The 21,737-nt window shown below is 57.2% G+C and overlaps 1 protein-coding gene across 1 annotated transcript in view; it reads right to left on the reverse strand.

The window, feature by feature from the left end:
- LOC119096263 (tripartite motif-containing protein 2) overlaps positions 1-16,013 on the reverse strand; it is a 32,480-nt gene extending 16,467 nt beyond the window's left edge. Inside the window, exon 1 of the mRNA XM_037219082.1 lies at positions 15,827-16,013. Within this exon, the coding sequence (XP_037074977.1) occupies positions 15,827-15,954 (128 nt within the window). The 5' untranslated portion in view covers positions 15,955-16,013. The remainder of the gene's footprint in view (positions 1-15,826) is intronic.
- Positions 16,014-21,737: the final 5,724 nt, after the last annotated feature.

Consider the following 21,737-nt stretch of genomic DNA (forward strand, 5'->3'; position numbering starts at 1 on the left):
TTGAATCAAACCTAGTACAGCACATTATGTCTGAGGCGTATGACTAACCCGAGTAATGGAGTCACCTTATTACAACAGGCAACCGCAGTTACGTCACGCTTTTCTGCCGTGCTCTTCAAAATACCGTCCTCACTGCCGCGGAGCTATACTGGGGACAATGAGTCGCCGGGCGGCCGCCAGGATACGCCTCCGCTGCTAGCGGTTGTGCGTTCGACGGCACTGGGGAGGCGGGGGAGGGGGCTCCTATTGCTGTCCGGGGGCGCCGGAAAGTCTTCTTCCACGTCGAAGTCAACGACGAAGCATTGGATGTGCCCTAGCGCCTCATCGGTATCGGATACCGCCGCTGTAAAGTACAGACGGACAGCATCGCAGCTGGCGGCCGCGCCGAATTGCAACCGACGCGGACGCCATTCGTCGGAAGCTTCAGCCAATGGCCCGGCCAGGAAGGGAAGCGTCGCCGCGGGAAACCACGTGCCGCCGAGAAACGCTCCGAGCCTTGCTGACGTCACGCTGCAGCCCGAGGCGCGGGTCGCGCGGGCCGGCCGCCACCTCAGGCCGGGCCGTCGCTGCTGTTCCGTTGCACGGTCAGCGCCGCCACGTCTCTGCTACGCCGAAGACGGCGGCGGGGCTGCCTTCTGAGAGGCGGCGACGGCGGGACGGCGCGACAGGCGGCGGGGGAGGAGCGCAGCGGCCAGCGCCGCAGGAGGGCTGCCAGATGGCTCCCGGCACGCGCCGGCTGGGATGGATCGGCCGCACGCGGCCGCGCACAAAGGCGCAGACGTGAGCGACCCCCGGAGGACTGCATGTGCCAAAGTTGAGGAGTCGGCGCCAGCACGGGCGCAAAAGCTGAGTTACTTCCCCGGGCCTATGTGCCCACATCGCGCATGCTTAGCACAGAGCCTGTTCCGATAGGTCACGGACGGCTCGATTTCAGAGCTTGCCCCACAATTTCTCATCGCAAGGCATTTGTTGAGGAGCACCGTTTACGTTCACCTGGTGCCTTTTGGGTCTACCAATCTACAACTCGAAAAAAGCGATCCACGAAGTCCAAATGGCGTGAAAGTCTTGGTTGGTTTGATCGTCGCTCAAATGAAAAAAAGTCACTGCCTTGGGAGGACGTGCAGACCGGTTCTGAAACACCCCCGGCAGGCGGCGCCGTGGGTCGGACACATAGCCTGACAGCCCGGGGCGGTTCGTGACCGGCCGAGGCGCCCGTCCGTGTTTACGGTCGCCCGTTAGGCGCCACCGCCCCGACCTCCGACTGCGCACTCAGCGTCCAGAGGCGCAGCTAAGGGGTGCAGCCAGGCGCGCATTCGTATTTTTCCACAATAAATGGCTCCTGAAGCAACAAATCGGCGTGGTGCGTTCTCACGAGCTCCACCGCCCTACCCTACTCGGAAAATGCTGGCTGCGCCCCTGTCAGTGCCTACATAGGCACGGCGACTGGGATGAGGACTGCACCTACAGAGCGGGCTACTGAAATGCCCGCTGCTGGTTGGAGAGTTCCGTGTGTGCGGAGAGCGCTGAGTCGAGCTGGTGTAAAGTAGGCAAGGATGCCTGGACAGGTAATTCCGGTGGCAAGATCTTAAAGTAACAATAACACCATTGAAAGCTGCCATGCCCTCGCGCACCTGCCATACCGCATTCTTCACAAACGAGTCAGCGACACGGCCACGGGGAGGCACAGGACCACAGGAGGTGCAGGCCTGCAAACTGAGCACTGCTGGCCGGGCGGGCTCGGGGGAGGTGCGCGGCCGCGGACGGCGCCCCTCCAGGCTCGTCAGCTGACCGTGGGGGGGGGGAGGGGAGGGCCGCCGGGACGTCACTATCGACCGTGCCGCGCGGCACGCGACGGCCGCCGACCCGGGAGCGACAACGGTCGCCGCGGTTCGCCTGCTGGACGTGCGCCGCCGCTGAGACGGCACCCGAGCCGCGAGGGACGGCACCCGAGCCGCGAGGGACGGCAGGTCGACAGAAGGACGCCGCCGCTGAGACGGCACCCGAGCCGCGAGGGGCGGCACCCGAGCCGCGAGGGACGGCACCCGAGCCGCGAGGGACGGCACCCGAGCCGCGAGGGACGGCAGGTCGACAGAAGGACGCCGCCGCTGAGACGGCACCCGAGCCGCGAGGGGCGGCACCCGAGCCGCGAGGGACGGCACCCGAGCCGCGAGGGGCGGCACCCGAGCCGCGAGGGACGGCACCCGAGCCGCGAGGGGCGGCACCCGAGTCGCGAGGGGCGGCACCCGAACCGCGAGGGACGGCAGGTCGACAGAAGGACGCCGCCGCTGAGACGGCACCCGAGCCGCGAGGGGCGGCACCCGAGCCGCGAGGGACGGCACCCGACCCGTGAGGGACGGCACCCCAGCTGCGAGGGACGGCAGGTCGACAGAAGGACGCCGCCGCTGAGACGGCACCCGAGCCGCGAGGGGCGGCACCCGAGTCGCGAGGGACGGCACGTCGACAGAAGGACGCCGCCGCTGAGACGGCGGGTCAACAGACAGGCGTCGCACTCAGGAGTAAGACGTCCCGCCGGCTGCAGACGCGACAATTGGCTTAGCCTTTGAAGAGCCGCGGCTGCACTGGTCAGCTGTTCACATTCGCCCGAGCTCCGCGAGACAATGATGCGACGGCAGACGACGAGCGCGGCGCCGCTACAATTGAAGTGTGCAGACAGTCGCACGGTGACAACACGGCGTTCGGCTGACGGGGCAGCCCCAGTCGTGTAGTTCACAGTGACGAACAACGCCAGGTGGCTGCTGCGGTTCCGTTCGCAGACTGCCACCCCGCCCCGCTCATGCGTCACGTTCCAAGCACAGTTCGGCCTGTCTCCCCGCTTAATTGGCAAGGCAACGTGGTAGACACTTTCAGCATAGAGGTTTCTTGGCTTACTGTTGCCGCTGAGGTGTCTCTGCCATACGGCGTATCAAACTTTGGCACGCACTAATGAATATTTCGTGTCGCGTGACAAAGGGCGGCACGCCAACATAGCAGATCGCTCTGATGGATAGCCATGACGCATATGAACATTGATGTGGCCACTGCGCCATCAAGAGCATTACGGGCGACAAGCACGCTTCGATTTGGAGGCCGCGTCCCAGCAATTACCAAACCTTCCCACTGACCAAGGTGAGCGGACACATCCTGTTACCGATCAGGTCCGGGTCCGCGGGCCGGAGCGGCGCATGCCTGTCAGCTGTTTGGTGAGCACGGTCTCTCCGGGAGGCAAGGTGCGGCACGGGGCGTGCTCAGGGGTGCAGCCAAGGGCGCACGGCGGCGGCGCCACTCTGTGACCCCACGAGGCTCACCACTGCAGCTCCGGTCGGCTCCAACTCTCCTCATACAAAGCAGGTGCACTGGCCTTGGTACATGCGCTCTTGCCACTGACGTTATCTGCACGGCCATCGACCAGGGATTGGTTGAAGAAAACGAAATTGCCCGTTGACCACATTGTCAATGACCGCAAATTCGCTCGGGTTCTTATCACAGAGCGCCGGACAGCGACCTCTGGACTCCCAGCGTTGACCAACGGTCGACAAAAACCAACCACGTATCACGCACAACCCACCACTCACTTTGCACGCACAACCGCCCGCCGACCACAACCACTGTCGCCTGGCCAGCCAGCAGTGACAGCGCTGGGCTCCAGCGAGGCCTCGAGCGCCAGGCATAGGCCACTCACCCTTCTCACGGGTCAGGTGAGGTCGATGGGAAAAGCGCGCGTCGGGTCACGACCCCGGGCGTACGCTACGGGCTCCCACGACGGAGCCCGCGCAGGGTCGAGTCCACTTCCCTGAGAGGGTCGTGTTCATGTCCCTGAACGGACCGCGACTCCCGCCGACCGCCGCGGGCACACAGGCCGACCGGGCCCGACTGACGACTGCGGAGTCCGGCCGCGCACCCCTGCCAGTCTGGGCTTTCCACTTCAAGGGCGCAGCTCACCTCAAAGGCTGGTCTCGCTTTACGGGCTGCCCGTGGCCGTCAGCTGACTGAGACACTCAGCCAGGATTCGCCCGGCCCCCGCCGGCCAGCCCTGTCCAGACGGATGCGGCCCGACACCCGACCCCGCCCAGCTGCGTCCACGTCCGGCGATGTCCGTCGTCCACCCCCGACCGGCCCGGCGGCGGTGAGGTGTCCCTGGGACCACGGCGCGTCCGTCATCCGCGACGACCGCGTGCGTCATGTTTTTGCCGGGGCGCCCGTCAGATGGAGTCTGTCATCTCAGGAGTCCGACGTGTCTGTCTCTCTTGGAAGATGTGTAAGACAGGCATCCGCAGGAAACCGACATATCAGGCGCCAGGAGAGTAAGTCGCGTTAGGAGCCCGTAGAAATCCTCTGTGTCAGAAGTCGGCAGACGGGGATAGCTCAATCTCACATCATCTCGCAGAGCTCGCATCTGTGACTCCGCTACATCATGTCCACCGTGCGATGAGTCTGTGCTCTCCCCCCCCCCCCCTGCCGGACATTCATAGGGGTCCAAAATGACAAGCGTCCGCGAGAGAAGGCCGTTGCCACGTTCCGTGAGAGTCCAACGTGTCAGGCATCCGTGATATTCCACCGTGTCAGGGATCCGTGGGAGTATATCGAGTTCGACCCAGGTAAAAGTCCGCCGTGCCACGTCCCGTGATATTCCGCCGTGTTAGACATCCGTGAGGGCATATGGAGGTCAGCCTCCGAGAGGCTCCATTATCATTGATGCCCTACGACGCACTCATCAGCTGAGGCTGTGTGGCTTCGCCGCCTCCCATTCTCCCAAGAAGGACGGGCACCGTGGGGAATCGAAACCCCGCACGTGTTTTCCCAGACGCGGAGCTTATTCACACTGCCGGCACTCTCTCCGAGACTCCGCCGCACCACGTCAGGTGGGAGTCCGCCGTGTCCGGCATCCACGGCAGTTGGACGCGCCAACTCTCCGTGATTCGCGGGCGTGGCCGGGCCGCGGTGCGCCGTGGCGAGCGAGAGTGGGCCGCGCCGGCGGCGGAGTAGGCCAGCAGTGAGAGCGGGGCCAGAGTGGGGCCGCGCGGGCCGGATGGCGCGCGCGGCGGGAACGGCTCTCGGCGCTCCGATAGAGACGCGGCCACCTGCCGCGCCGCCGGTCCGCTGTTTGGAAAGGCCTGCAACCATACGGCCGTGTTTACCGCCCCCAAACAGAGATGGCACTGGGCTGTGACGCCCCGGGCGCCCACCTGCCGGGGAAGCATCTGCCACCGGCTGTTTGTATTAGCCGGGGTTTGGCAATTAGACACGGTCAGTGACGGACATGTGGTACCTGGTCCGGTGGGAATTGCCATCTACAAGACCTCTATATGTCACACAGTATGTGACGAAGTATGTGTATGCCGCTCATTTAGATCTCTCTCATGATTTCTGTGCTATGAACTACCTAGGCCAACTTATTTCATGCCGATTTCTCGGACATTCGTAAGATGGCGGTCTACTTCTACGTCCGCTTCTCATGACTCTTTCCACCCACATCTCTGAACGCGCTTACGTCTTGCGACATAGTAGAGCACATGCAGTCAAGCTCGTTTTCTCCTGAAAACTACCGAGCATTTTGCTGTCCGATCACTCCACTCGGCATGGGTTTATGACAATTACGGTCTACTACACCGACCCAAGAGAACAGCCGACCGACCCAACCAAGCAACCAAGAACAGGCAAATCCGTCTTAGCTGCGAGTGACGTTTTCTTTGAACCGAGCCCAAACTACCGCGGCCAGCTGTAAGCAGCGCGCCCGCGTGCGGTAAACAGTGGGCCGAGCTCTGGAGCGGACGCTCCGACAACGTAGTCACCTGCGCGTGAGGCTCCAGACGGGCGAGGGGCCGGCCACCGACAGCCGGTGGCGGGGGGCTGCGAGCCGCCGCGACCACCCGCGCTTCATGGCCGCTCCCGCGCGCGGCGCCGCGCGGAGCCCACTGTCAGCGCTCGGGCACGCACAGCGGGCGCCCGGCCAATATGACGGCCGGTGGCAGATGACACCCGGTCGATATTGGGTCACGACCGAGGCCATCACACGGGCGACAGGAGAGCTGCTGCTCTCTCTCCTCGCCCTGCCATCGCTCCTGCTGGCTCGGAACACGCTGTCAGCTGTCTAGCTTCCTGTTCAGTTGAGGTGCAGTGCCCCCGCCGCATTTTTGAGAAGATAGTGGGCCAAATTTGGGGAGAAGCCGTTTTGAGGGGTACTTCGATAAAAGTTAAAGCCGCTTCCCTGCTCGGCCGCTAAGTGGGTTTCGAGAAGCTACGCCAAAGCGCAATACCAGTGTTGTCGTGATCGGAAGCAGCCTTTTCTGCAGGTATTTTCACCCTGGCGAGTTCGCAGGCGTCTTACTGGCTTCAGAGCCACGTGCAATGTCGGAATGCCTGAGAACCGAATATAAAACATCTTGTCGTGACAGGAAAGCCATCTGCAGCACCTGGCAGAGCCCCTGTTTACCCACCAGCCAGAGCAGAGCGATCTACGGTACGGCCCAGTGCGTTCACGAGGCGCCCGCCGGCGGCGCCGTTCCAGTCGCGTGCGACGGGCGGCGTCTGTTTTCCCACCTGGCCGCGCCTCGTCACCGCGCTCGTCCGCGGCGGCTCCGGGGCGGGGCCGCACGCGGAAGCCATCGGCCGATCCGTCACTCCACGCATCAGGGCGGCGGCGAGCTGGGGCGAGCGCCGGGCGGCGAGCGGCGCCGGGCGCCGGGCACCGGCCCGCCGGACCGCTTTGCACACGGAAGTCGAGAGGCTGCGCGGGAGCGATGTGGCGGGGCCAGCGGCCGGGGCACTCGACAGCGAAGGGGAGGTGACGGACGACTGGTGCGACCCGACGGGCGGCGCCAGACCGCGCGCAGACAGCGGTCTCCTGCACTCGTGTTTGTCGGAGCGGGAGAAGGCGACACCGCAGTATGGGGGAGCTGCTGGAAGTGGACCTCAGCTGCGTTGACGCGATTCCTCGAGTATGCGCGTCACGTGGCCCGCGCCCGACCGGCGTGGGTCAGCTGGCAGCTGACCAGAGATTATCGCCCTCACAAGGCGTGGCCGCATCGGAACACTGCACGGCACGGAAGGGACCGGCTCTCTCGTTCGTTTCGTTGGCGGCCAGCTGTGTGCTGCTGCTGACGGGTCAGATAGCGCTGGGGTCGAGCCGGTCCGCGCCAGGTCGCACCCGTGACCTACCACTCCGCGTCAGCTCGCGGCTGCGACGATCAATCCCTGTGAATTTATGGATGTGATCGACCAGTCAATAACGGTTTGCTGATGCGACTGATTAATCCACACCAGCCAGTGAATCAGACAGACGACCCCACGCTAGCTCAAGTGGCCGATTAGTGCGCGTCATTGTTATTACGGGCGAGACCACAGTCTGGCTGGGCCCGGGCCAGCCCCAATCAGCACGCTCTCTAAGGACCCAACATCTTTGCAGCGTCGTGGAGTTACCAGATATCCAGAAATTTGATCCTTTAAAAGCTGTGCTGTATAAGTTTTAAGGCACGCGAGCTGTTTGCTCTGTTTGCTCTGGCGTGATATTATGCCAACACTGGAATGCGAGCAAATATAGCTTCCCACACATGAGCAGATGCAGACCCCAATCTGCACGGCGTATGCCGATGTTTTGCGGGCGAGGATGTTTGCAAATGCGGGTAAATAAGCTATCTCAACCCTACCCCACCCGCACGTGCGTTGGCAGCCGGTCGGGGAGCGGCCAACGTCGCTGTTTTTTTTTAACCGGCCTTATTCAGGTCTTACGTGTTCTGTCTGCCCAGACCAGAAACGAGCGCTGCGAGACGGCAACTGTATTAACCCGCGAGGCAAGCGGGCGGCGCCGACCCCGGCGGGCGGCGCCCCAGGCAGTAGTGCACCGCCGGTCGGGGCAGCGGCGTACCAAGGTGCAGCAGCACTGGCGGCGCGAGCAGGGGTGGCCTCAGGCGCACGCCAGTAACATCATGATACAGGCCTGAAGTACAATTCGCTGCGGCTTAGACCAACAGTCCATGGTCATCAAAACAGACCATGACTATGGACCATGAAAACCACTCAGCCGTGCGGATTAAGCTCACTGGGGCTAATATGCATCTAACAGCATGTTTTACAAGAGTTTGGCCAGTTATGAAAGCTAAAGTAACCACAGAGTCATCAATTTTGTCACCGTAAGTTCTCAAGCCTCGCCTAATCTGTATGTGATCGTTGCTGAGACTCAAAACCTGGCAATAACCACCCAATGCGATTTGTGAATTAGCACGCGCGACGCCGCGTCAGCAAACTTCTGACTGCGGAGCTTTCCGAAAGACGGACTTTCCATCAGTGATCAGACGCATTCGTTGCATGCCCCGAGAAGCCTGGCTCCATTACTTGTGGTGCTAGTGTCGGCAACATGGTGATTACTGATACGCGTCTCACTCTGCCGGGTCTGTCTCATCTCAAAGCTCTCGCAGCTCAGATGATGTCCCGACGAGCGTATCCGATCCCTAATTGGTCCGAGTCGGTTTGCCAACAAGACTGATGAGTGTCAGTGTTACGACCAAGACTGGTCATATCTCGCCCCTCGCAAATATATCTCATCAGTCAACACCGGCTCCCCCCAGGTGCGCCGCTGTTCACTATCAGTTCCCGTCATATCTCATCAGTCCACACCGGCTCCCGCCAGGTGCGCCGCTGTTCACCATCAGTTCCTGTCATATCTCATCAGTCCACACCGGCTCCCATCAGGTGCGCCACAGTTCACCACCAGTCCATACTGGCTGTCGCCAGGTGCGCCGCTGTTCACCATCAGCTCCAGTTTGAAGCTTATGTTGGGTTGCGAGGCTGAGTCCGGGCTGACGCGGAGCAAACTTTCTCGAATTACAGCAGTACACCCCCGTGGGTGCGCACTGGCGACAAGGCTGTGCCGCTCGACCACTGCTACATTTGTTTTCATGTGTTCAGCACCGAGCGAATCACGAAGGGGCCGCGTTACACGCTGCGGGCTCATACGCGGCGTTAAGCGTCACGTGCTGATAACACAACGTCGCCTCAGCACGCCACCCCGGCGACGTGCAGGCGTGCAGCCGAAAGCGCCGCACGATCTGCACTGAGCCCGATCGGGGAGCTCGCGGATACCGCTGGCGGCCGATCGATCTCGGCCAGATAAGGTGGTGCGCGGATACCTGCCTGCCGCTAAACGCCAGACGCCAGATAGGCGATAGCAGCCGGGGTGCCAACAGCCGGTCGCGGGCCGCGCCACCGGTGGCCGTCCAGGTGCCGGACCGGGAGCCAGGCAGGAGCGAACCGAGTCAAAGACAATATGCACACCAAAATAAACTGCATGAGGCGCGGCGTAAACACGCGGCACGATAGCGGTGAACCGCTCTGCGCTGTCCCGTCCGATCGTTGTTTTTAACATCCCGCCACTGGAGCCTTACATCCGCCTGCATACGCGTCCCCCCCCCCCCCCCCCTCCGCTCTCTCCGGCCACCCTACGCACGTCCGCTGGCTGGTGCCCGCGTACTGCGTGTGACTGGTCGCGCTGACAGCTGCAGCCGCCTCCAGAGCCGAGCTGTGTCCGCTCCAGGGCCACGTGCCGCTCCGCCGCCGGCCGCCAACGGCACGTGTGGGCACATGGTGCCAAGCGCGCGGCGCCGGGCTGGCTGGAGCCGGGCCGGCCGGGAGGCGCCGGGCAGCCGGGCCAGCGCGGCCCGCCGCCGCTATCGAGCAGTAACGATCAGCTGGGCCGGCGCGGCCGCTCGCGGACAAAGACGGCGCCCGGCCGGCCGCCGCCGCCGCCGCCGCTGGCGCGCCGCGAATAGACGGCGAGCCATGCAGACAGTGGACGGCCGCGCACAGAGACACGCAGGCACGGGAGGGTCACACAGAGCACAGCATAGACGCTGGACGGCAGCAGGCGGAGTTCCACAGACGCTGGACGGCAGCAGGCGGAGTTCCACAGACGCTGGACAGCAGCAGGCGGAGTGCCACAGACGCTGTCGGCAGCAGGCGGAGTCACACAGACAATGGACAGCAGGCAGACGCTGGATGCCGGACGGTAGCAGGCGGAGTTCCACAGACAATAGACGGCCGCAGGTGGAGGCACACACAGCCACTGCACGGTCGGCCACCGACACCGCCAGTCAGGCACAAACCGCGCCACGTCTTTTTAATAACCAAAGGTAGCCTGACGCACATCGTCACGCACCTTTTTATGGAGTAACAGTGACTGTAGAGGCTATATTAGCGCTCAGGGGCAATGGCAGAATCGGGGCTTGGACCCGGGTTGGCACGTGGGAGCCAAGGGCACTAGCCACTCGAGCATTACGCCCCTCCCCCCTCCACCACCACATCATCATGTTACACCATTAGATAACACATACAGACACCGCTAGCAGATGCCATCTGGCAGGTACGAACTCCAGGCCACTTTGAGTGATTTCATGAAAGATCAGCATGCTCCCCGACAAAATGATCCCAGATGGGCGCCAATCGTGATTCCCCTTGCATGGAACGGATTGCGACCATCCCTGCTGATTTACTAGCCATGAACCCGCGGGCCGTTACGCTGCGCGCGCCGCGGCAGCAGCTGCAAACGGTCGGACTCGGCTTTTGGAGGTGCCCGCATCCGCCTGTAAACGGATACGGCCTGGCCCGGGAGAGCCAAGACGATAAGGCCAGCCAGAGCTGGCGCTATAGCTATAGCTAGAGCATGAGAACGATCAGTGACTGGAGCCTGAGCAAGAGCGAGCGATAGAGCGAGAGTGAAAGCTTGAGCGATAACTATAGAAAGAGTAAGAGCGAGAGCACAACGGAAAACTAACGGGAGCCAGAGACGATGGCGGCGTGCGCCGACAGGCGGCGCGGCGTCCAGGGCCGCCTGAACTCCAGGCGGTCAGCGATAACCGCGCCGCCCGCCGCGGCTCCAGCTCCAGCGCCACGATCGCCGCGCGCGACGGGGGGGCCGGCGCGAGGCGGCGTGTCTCCCATCTTGGCTAATAGCGGCGCGGCGTGGCGGCCGCGATTGAAGGCGAGCGGGCGCTCTCTCGCGACGGCCGCCAATCACCGCCGCCCACGAGCCGGGCGTGGGAAGCGCGGCGTCGCAAAAGCCCGTTGGCCGGCTCTCCCTGCAAGCGCGTGCCCAGCGGGCCGCGAGCGGACGAGGCGGGTGGCGCACCGAGTCGTCCGTCTGCGTAGAGCTGCACCGATTCCTTACTAAACGAGCATGATTCCATAGGGATGTGCGGCACACGGGCGCGAAGGGGTCGCTTTGCACGATATGGAACGGTCCAGTGGTATTGGTGGCACTGGCGCTATCAGTGGAACGTCTGGCACGTCGCACCGGGCATGCGCGCAGTCAATGCCGATGTAAACACGCCGTAGGTTCGCCGCGGCGGCATGCTGGCCGCCCACTGCGCCTGGGAGCTAACGAAATGGAGGCGGGCGATGGCACGATGCCCGGCCCAGTCTCAGCACGTCCACAGCTGCGGCACGCCAAGTCAGCTGCGCAGCCCAGCTAAGTCATCTGCGCAGCCGAGATATGTCAGCTACACAGCCGAGCTGAGTCAGCTGCGCGGCCGAGTTAAGTCAGCTGCGCAGTCAAGCTATGTCAGCTGCGCAGCCCAGCTAAGTCAGCTGCGCGGCCGAGCTAAGTCAGCTGCGCGGCCGAGCTGAGTCAGCCGCACAGCCCAGCTAAGTCAGCTGCGCAGCCCAGCTAAGTCAGCTGCGCGGCCGAGCTAAGTCAGCTGCGCGGCCGAGCTAAGTCAGCTACGCGGCCGAGCTATGTCAGCTGCGCAGCCCAACTAGGTCAACTGCGCGGCCCAGGTATGTCACCTGCGCAGCCCAGCTTTGGAAAACCAGCGCAGCTTTCCACGTCTCCATGACAGGCGCAACCCCGCGGTGCCCGCCTGCGTACGTGCTCCACGTTCAAACGGCATCCCAAATGTGCCAAGTGCGAAATGCACGCCTTGTTGACGTGGCACGGGTTCCATGGACAGTCCTCCACACCAGCACGGCGGCAGCGCAGCCATGACGTTCGGCTGGCCGGGTCGATTGCATCAGTTCACCATTCATCCTCGTCGCGCCCAGCTGACCCGATCGATAGCATTGATTCATCAGTCACATTTGCCAGCAAAAAAGGTCGCTCCGCTTCACGCCTCGCGCTCAATCAAGCCGTGTGCTCGAAAGGGCACGGCTCTATCGAAAGTCGGGTCCCGTGGGCCCCACTGGCTTTGCGACGTGGTCGGCCCTGCAGCGTAGGCCGTCCAGCGCTGGAGATCAGCGGGCAGGTGCAAGAAGCGACAGTGTGCATGCCGTGGCACAAAGGGTACGCGTAATGTGTTACAAATCTTGTTACAAATCTATGGCGTGGTCTATGTGCTCGGGTCCTGGATCCTGTAAAATCCCGGATGGGCCCATTCGGTGAAGGAGCACTAAAACCATTATTTCCGACAACAAAACCTTTAATTTCAAAAGGCACCTAATTCCAGAGAGCATCACGAAAGGGCACAAACCTTCTTTCCTAACAGGCACAACAATGTTTTGCCTGCCTCCCGCCCCGAACGAAATCCTGGAACAATCCCTTAGGTGAGGTGCACCAAAATTTATCTCGGGGCACCATGATCTTAATTTCCAAGAGGAGATTCTGTGCGTTTCACCGTGACAAAATCCCTGATCGTCCCGTTTTATGACGTTTGGCAAGTGACATCAAAATTCCTTATTTTGGGGAGTAATAACCTTACTTTCCAAGGACACCCCATTCCAGGGGCACCGCAAATCATCCCAAAACCTCATTGTTAACAGACAACAACCTTAAGGAAATGGTAAAACTTGTGGCACTCCACTGACAAAATCATGGATCGGCCCATCATGCGAAGACACCAAAACCTTCATTTCGCAACACTATAATATTGATTTACTTAAGGCAACAGGTCCAAGTGGGCTATTACCAGCGTCTCGGGACCTTCATTCTGGGGGACACCACGATCTCTTTGTCTTCTTTAAATCCTGGCCAAATTCTGGATCAGCCCCCTCCGCAAAGAGGCACCGCAATACCTACACTGCGTAATATCTTTTACGTCAGTTAAACAGGCACCCAATTCCAGGGGCACCACTATGGGTCCCAAAACGTTTGTTTTTTCAGGAAGTAACAAATTGCAGGGACACTACAATGTTCGCACCTCCCCTTGGGCGAAATCCGGATCGGCCCATACGGCGATGGGTCACCAAAACTTTTATTTTGGGCCACCATAACTTTATTCTCAACAGGCACCAAACCGAAATGGGTCATTAAAAGAACTTCAACATCTTTATTTTTAAATGGCACCAACGTCAGAGGCAACACAACTTCTGTGCCTTCCATCCTGACGAAATCCTAAACCGGACATCTCCACAAAGAGATACCCGATTCCTTCATTTGGAGCATCACGACCTGTATTTTGAAGAGGCACCCACTTTTAGGGTGGCACCGCCGAGACCTCCGAACCTTTTATCTTCAGATGGCGTCAAACTCCAGAGGGACCCCAAAATTGCCCTATTTTTATTCTCACGAGGGAACCATGAGCGCCACTATCGTTGGGGCAGGGACAAGTAACCTACCTTAGATCTTTAGGTCCAGAGGGTCCCGAAGAGCCCTTGGGGCCTTGAGAGAACGACAATCAAGGGCCCGATCGAAGGGCCCGAACGACAAGCCAAGGGATGAACGGACCTCATTCAGCAGGCGATGCCGTACACTTGGTTCCGCGTCGGTCTTGGTCCTGGGGCCTCTTTCCCAAGTCGAGGCAGTGTCGGGCTTGCGAAAGTTAATTCGAAAGATCGCGCATTGGTCGGGCTCTCCCGTGCTGATCAAGGCTCACGGCGCCCAACAAGGGGTCCCGTATTGGCAATAAGCCCAAAAATCGGCCATGGACACATTTGCTGAAGAGGGACTGAAGCGGAATCTCGTATTTCAAAAGGCCTCTTGTATCGGACAGGAACTTCTTATCAATGACAGGAGACATGATGAATGATAACGCAACGGTTTGCACTCACAATGAAACAGTGATGTGTGCCAGTCAGAGGTCACGGTACCGAACGAGGGGCCCTCCGTCAGAGGTCACGGTACCGAACGAGGGGCCCTCCGTCAGAGGTCACGGTACCGAACGAGGGGCCCTCCGTCAGAGGTCACGGTACCGAACGAGGGAACCTCCGTACCGTTTCAACCAGGAGACAGGGGCCGATAACCCGAATTAGTGTCTCAGCACCAGTTACGCACTGGACTCCCTGTGCCGGTGAGGGATCTTTTTGCGTCAGTGACGTGTCCTCGCGTCGATTCTGTGTCAGATTCCCAGTTCAGAGGGCCTGCCGCATCAGGAATGGGACCGGTGCATGCGGAATGATGCATCCCTCTGAGGATCTCCGGCTGGACCAATGCACCCCGGTTCCCGCATCGCCAGGATGGCAGTTGCTAGGTGCCCCGGGCGGGGAAGAAAGGATCACTCAGCTCCTGACCAGGAAAATTCACCTGTTCGATTTCGAGATTAATTCTCTGAACAGTTACCAGTTAGAGCATCACGAGCAACCGAGATTAGCCCATCGAGTCATGAGTCCGTGGCGCTGCGCATGCTAAAACGATATGCAAATAGGTAAGCAATTGCGTACGAAATACCGACGTGTTGCATACGGCGTATTTTGTGTAATACATTGCACCAGCTATACTTATTTTGCACGCTGCTTTTATGTCACACTGTAACTATTTGATAGTGCAGGAATGCAAGAGGATTTTACATACCGGGAGCCCAATATTCCTAATATCCTTGTTTTTCATATCTAGAACTCACATTGTTTAGGCATCACTCGTATCGCCTTCGATTATCAGGATGTGATAATTTCGTACTCGTTCAAGATACTCAAAACATGCAGCACGTTTGAATATTTCCATGTTGACGACACGAAGCATGTTATATATTCAAGAGGCATAAAAATATCGCGTCAAAAGTCTACGAATTGCAATATTTTCGTCGCCATCTGCTACCATCACCAACATTACAACACTCGAGCCCTGACATGTCACTCAAGTGGCATCATGAGTTAGACAAGTGTACCAGCTATTGCTTTTGCGTTTAATTATTCGCCGCGCGGAACCCCCCCCCCCCCCCCCCCTTCTGTCAGTATGACATAAAGTGTCGCCAGTAGTCTCAGAGGAGTCGAAAAGCTCCAATGACGCATAAATATTTACTGCGAAGTTGGCGGCTTACAAAGCGCAACTTTTGCGATTTTCGTATCACGGAAGTTGTTGGGTATCGTACTGCAAAGTGTTTTTCTCTATTCCCATATTGCGGGTCCCTGCAATGTCTTAAATTATCTTCACGTCAAAGAGCTGATAGAGTATTCGGAGCCAGGTGCAACAATGTGAAGACCCAGTCGTACATAACCGGGCCCCAGCCCGATATTGCAGAGTGCAGCCCAACAATGGGCGGGGGGGGGGCAAAACATCAAGGGGGGCATGTCCCCCAGAGACACCAGGTTCAATACCTGCTGCTACAAATGGCTTAAGACTTGAAGGGGCAGGGGGGCAGTGTCTGGAAACTGGTGCCAAAGAGCGCAGCTGCTCAAAAGCAACATCTTCATCCTATCCATGTCAGCTGTCAGAGTCTCCGAAATGAGATCTAAGCTGTCCAGCTTCACACGAATCAGTCAATGTTGTGCATCAGGTTCGACCACACAGCTGCCACGGTCTCAAGGCCCCATATCCAACATCGGGCCGGACCGAGCTGCTTTGTCCCTCAGCTCCAGACGGAGCCGTCCCCCCCCCCCCCCCCACACAGCCCGCCTGGGCAGCCTGGCGGCGCCATGCGGCCGTTGACTCGGCGCCAGCGCCGCCGCGGAACCGGCGCTCGCTCGCGCATACCTCTCCTCCTCGGCCAACCGGATCTTGTTCAGAAGGTCCTCGATGGGGCGCACGGGCGGCGCCTCCGAGGCGGCGCCCTCCTCCGGCGTCAGCGCCTCGGCCGCGTCCGGCTCGGCCCGTTCGGCCATGACTCCTGACCCGGTGGCCGGACTGCCCGGCGCCGCCGTCGACCGCGCTCGGGACCGCCCCCACCCCACCCGGCCGCGCTCCACGTCAATACTGAGCTGGCCGGCCGGGTGCGCACCAGCTGAGCGTCCGCACCGCCGCAGGGGCGTCTCCAGACGCCCGACCTGGGGGGTGGCGGGAGTGATGCACAGGCGGCTCCAGCCGTTCCAGATGAGGGTACACGATGTGGGCAGGGACGACTCAAATCGCTCGAAAAGGGACGGGAGGCGTTGGAGCACGGCAGGCTCCAGCTGCTCAACCCAAGTAATATAGTTTGTGGATTGGCGACACCAGCTAACCTGTCTGAGACAGACACGCAGAGACGCAAAGACGACCCTGATCACCGGACCTGCCGCACGAAACGGTGCAGAGGCAATTCCAGTCACTCGACACAGGAGAGGCACGGGGAGACGCAGAGGCGACTCCAGCCACCCCACCTGGGGAATGCCGAGTGGTGCAAGGGTGGTCCAGTCACTCGACCCAGAGAGACATGAAGGGACGGAGAAGGCTTCAGCTCTCAGACCTCAGGTGTGCTTAACAGAGGCGCAATCAGCATTTTATTGAGCGGGGCGGAGCTCAGTGAGAACGTACTAATGGGAGGACGTACTCAGGGAGAACGTACCACGACGATTCTTATCTACCGTGAGAAAACGAAAGAATCCAGATACAGGGGGAGAGGGGCCGGACTTGCCGCGCGCCCCTCGGCTCCAGCCCTGGTGCTTAGTACGACAACGCCTGGGCCACAGATGTGGAATATTGAGAAAATCTGCGGGGCACGCCGTTGGAACGACCAGCATTCAGTGAAGAAAGATTAAATAAGACTCCTTTCAGGGAAAACTTGTGTCAACATGGTCACACTAACCACACCGCTCCTGCACCCAATGGAAGCGGGTGCAGCTTCTTCGCGTTACGATCGCATAGACGTGTGTTCAGTTGGCAGCAGCTCGACATTCATATTCAGCAGAAATCAACGACCCCTTCGATTTTAACGAAACTTGTACAAAAGAAAGCCCAAAGTGCGCTGACAACATCCGCAAAAACCTTTTGTAGTGCGCCGAGCTGTCTGACTTTCAGAGGTCATAAGGGGTCAGCCGCGATGTCGAAAAACATGCTATACTTGTTTTTATACATGCCGTTGTATATAAAAACATATTGCATGCTATACACCTTTCAATTTGGAAGAGTACGCAGATTTCAGACCAAAACTCAAAACGGACCTAAACCAAACAGATCAGAAGATATTCCCTCACATCTAATGATATATACATATATACACACACATACACACACACACACACATATATATATATATATATATATATATATATATATCAATCTATATATATATATATATATATATATATATATATCATTACAAGATATATTTCGGGCTGTTTTGAGCATAGCAATAGTCTGGAATCTGTATAAGATTCCCGATCGCATGGTGTATAAAATACAACACGTTTTTCGACACATGACGGCTGACCGCTTATGGCCTTTGGAGGTCAGACAGCTCGATGCACTACAAAAAGGTTTTGCGTATGTTGTCAGTGCACTTTAAGCACTACATTTTCGTGGAAATCGAGGGGGTCGTCGATTTCTGCCGAATATGAATATGGAACTGCTGGTAACTTCACACACACGTATTGCATGGGCAGACACATCATCACCTCCTGAAGCGACATGATAAAGGGAAGCGTAGTATCTGGTGTGGACACGACTCGGATGCGTTGAAAGATACTGCAAACGCACTGGCTCGGGCAATTGCTTGCGAAGATCACCAACGTCAATTCGGGAGGCAATTGGGGGGTCTCAGGGAGTGATATTGTCGAGCATTTTCCAGCGGCACTGTGGGCTCGCATAAGCGGAGTGAGAGGTCCCGCGTTCTGTGCAAGGTAACGAATTTTGCTGCGTTGAAAACCGGGAATACATATTATGATGCATTCATCTTTGATGCCACATAAAATGCAAATCACGTCTTAGTACGCTACATCGATTTACAGTCACACACATTGCCCTTCCCCGGCAGTCATTGACAACTTGCTTTCGGAGGCATCGCACGTTCGGTCGCTCCCACCGTTCTGGGAAGAAATTATTGGCTCAGTCTGGTCACATCTCGCTGCTGGGATGGCGACGAAGAGCCGATCCTTCCGTCAGTCTATTTCTGGAGCTCATGCTTGGATGGGTTGCATGTCTTCTGACTCACCCCTCCGTGACGCGTATGGCTTGAGCTGCGTTAAGCGTTCGCTAAGTGTCTATGAACGGGATTGCCTGCGGCAGGTGGCAGTGGCTACGTTAGGGGGGGTTGGCCTAGAGATAGCTTGGGGATGGATGAGTCAGTGCTAGCTGCCAGCCAGTCAGATATAGTGGTTACCATATGGCAGCACCAGCCAAATTTCTTTTGTTTAGTATGTGGTGTTCCTTTGGTCATTACTACCAGCCAATATAAAGCTTACTAAACTTGAACCAGGGGCTAGCAGTTTTGCGCTATTGTTACTAAGGTAATACTGTTGTCAGCATCTGGTAAGACTCCAGTCCAGTCCCGAGTGACAATACAATTTCGGTTTCGGATGTTGTGGTCATTTATCTGACCTCACCCAAGGTTTCCACGTTCTGGACAGGTTATATGATCGACCATGGTGCCAATCTGGGTGGGCTCGGATACCTTTTTGGTGATTTTTATTTAATCCAAGGTTTCAATGTTCTGTAGAGGATAGGTTGACGACCATGAAGCACTAACTGGTGAGGTTCCAAGCCCTTGGACTCGGTGCATGGGGTGGTTTGCAAATTCATTTGTTGGTTTTGAGTGTTTGTGGTGAATTTTAACTCGGCTAAAGGGCATGTAGCGGAAAGAGTAGTTTACACGCCAAGGCATACTGAACTGGCAAGGTCTTGTGGTGATGGGTCTCATAGGGTCGTAACTTAGGGCTGTTTACAAACCGAATTTCACATCTGTGTGTTTTAGTGACCTGTGACATAACCAAAGATAATTAGGTTTAGGAAAGGTCACATAACAATTAACCATGTCGCATCAAATGGTGAAGACTTCGTTGCGACCGGCCAAGAGTATTCGGAGTGGCTAAAGACAAAAATAAAAACACGCATAAAAAAGACGTATGCATTATGAACGTACGCGTCAATTCATAGGCAAATGTTACTCAAGCACAAAGCTCGTATGACAGAGAAACGTGTGCAACAGCTAGGACGCAAAAGCTCGTAGGCAAAAGTTCGGAAGCAAAAGCTCGTTCAGCACAAAGTAAGCATGAAAATGTTGGTATTGACTTATGTTCGTCAGGTCAAAAGTAAGTAAGGAAACGTTTGTATGCAGAAACATGACTGGGGATCCTGTTAGGGTCAGGAAAGGTCCGGATCTCCCACGGTCCCCTGAAAACCCAAAATGTGAGGGGGGCCAGGAGGGTCCAATGTAGGTGGATCCGGTGACCCGAAAACCTCTTGGGAAGGCTTTCCGCTCGTGCAATGCGAATACGAAAATGACCGCACTGAATGAGAAACACGCAAAAAGAGATTCCTTGTAGCTTAAAAGTTTCGACAAGAACAATTTGCTTTATTTGGATGCTCGGTAGGCACCATTTGCCATCCCCAGCACCCCACGGGTCATTCAGTGAGCCCGTTCTGGCGTATTAATTTAGGGGCCTTTAAAGCTAATAAGAATTTTAATGATCTTAAGATGGCTATTTAAGTTCAAAGCCCCATACGTACATGGGACATCCTATTTTCCTGTGGTGTGGTGAGATGCAGACCCATGGTGCCCCATACATACATGGGACATCCTATTTTGCTGTGGTGTGGTGAGATGCAGACAAATGGTGCAGCGGACAGCGCTATCTCATGCTTTCAATAGCTAGCTTTCGTTTACCCTCTCCGCGGTATGCGGCGACGGGCGCGGCAACAGTGACTCGATAATGTGATCATGGCGTCATCATAGGCATCTAGCGCGTAGGACTCGTGAGCGAAGGTCCTCTGAGCGTATGTCGTATAAGCGTTGGTCCACTGGGCATAGGCGCAGTAAGCGTAGGCCTCGTGAACGTTGGTCCAGTGTGCGCAAGTCTCCTGGGTTGTTACCCGTTGAAGCATGTACATAGGAGCGATTGGTAATCTGGGTAAAAAATCAGCCGGAGAGGTTCCAATACTCACCAGCCACATCCACATTGACAGGTGAGCAGCCAATGACAGGGGCGCAGCCAGAGTCTTGACAATATATATACATTTTTGCACATCTTTAACTCCCTATAACTGGAGGAAAGGCCGGACGTTACTGCGAGATAAATTCTGCCCTAAGTTTTTGCTAAATAAGGTGACAAATTATGTGTTAAATGACTGCATGAAATAAATCGCCGGCGCTCTTCATTTTACAATGGTCTCGTGAACTCTTTCTAAACCGAAAAAATTAAAAAAACTTGCCCAAATTTTTAACTGGGTTGTACAGAGATAGCAAGAATTCCACGACCGTAGATTGGAGGTAAAAATGGGCCAACAATTCCTATTAACATGGTTTGACAATGTTTGTCTGAACATGTTCAGCACTCAGTCAGATCGAGTAGTGATACAAGTCATGTAACGACATAGTTTTGAGCATATGCACTCGCATATCTTGGCAAAAAACTCGATGTCAGGTGTTGCAGTCTCCTTAGACCGCGCAGTGTCAGCCCAGCGGCTAATATTAGGCCGTGGCTAACGGGTGGACGATAATGGTAACACACCTTAAAAGTTCGTTTGAACGCTTTAGGTCAACAAATCGTGCATTTATAAATATTTGTGGCGCATGTTTCACCTGTGCGGTTTTTAGATTGATGACATTAACATACCGGTCTTTACAGCACTGTGAAAGTGGTGCTAAAATCTGGTAGCCGTGTTGTAGCTGTTAATCTGTCCAGACTACAATCTCAAAGTTCTAAAAAATCGCCTAGTGTTATCCCTAAACTGTACGAATTGATTTTGAAAGGCGTTCAGACACAACTTTCCGATCGCTGTTGCACGCATGGCGCCCGCCTCCAAGCGTTACTTGCAGTGACCAGCGCCGTGCGGTTTTACGAAAATTGCGACCCAAGCCATCGCCATCCTTACTCCCGAGATTACGACCGTGTCTGGAAGCCTAATGACGCACTCAGCTGCTGAGGCTATATATGGCATCACCAGCCTCTCACCCGGTTGGGAAGGGCGAACATCACGGGGAATCGAGCCCCGAACCTATCGTTCCCTAGACGCGCAGTGGTCAGCGCAGGTGCGTTCACCTCTACACCATCGGCACCCGGCGCGCAGGCTCAATCAAACCTTTTAATGGTATTTGTTTCACTAGTCGGTTCTATAAAATAATGAACGTTCTCAAGCAAAATGGGGTGGCCCTAAGCGTTTGGAACTCATTTTGACCCACTCCATTTAACACTGATGAGATCCCTCATTTCTTTCCGGTAAAGGGGCTCCACTGAGTACAACACTACGAAGCACATTGCTGTTCTCGGTCAAGAGCTGAAGAGTTGTTCTGTTCCAGCGCTGTGTGCTTTCCGGCCGTCATTCTGAGGACCTGGGGCGGCATCCCCTGGCCGATTCGGAGGCCCTTAGAGAGATAAATCACATCCCATTGGTTCGCTCCCTGACACGAGAGGCCTTCTGACCCTCGCAGTGGACCCCGTATCGACGCATGAACCGTAATTAACGCAACAACATCCCTGCTCGCCGCGGGTGGTCCAGTAACCGCCACAAAGACTCCAGTTGGGCTTAACGGGTC

The sequence above is a fragment of the Pollicipes pollicipes genome, unplaced genomic scaffold (assembly GCF_011947565.3).
Source record: "Pollicipes pollicipes isolate AB1234 unplaced genomic scaffold, Ppol_2.1 Scaffold_4295;HRSCAF=5057_pilon_pilon_pilon, whole genome shotgun sequence".
NCBI classification, from domain to species: Eukaryota; Metazoa; Arthropoda; class Thecostraca; order Pollicipedomorpha; family Pollicipedidae; genus Pollicipes; species Pollicipes pollicipes.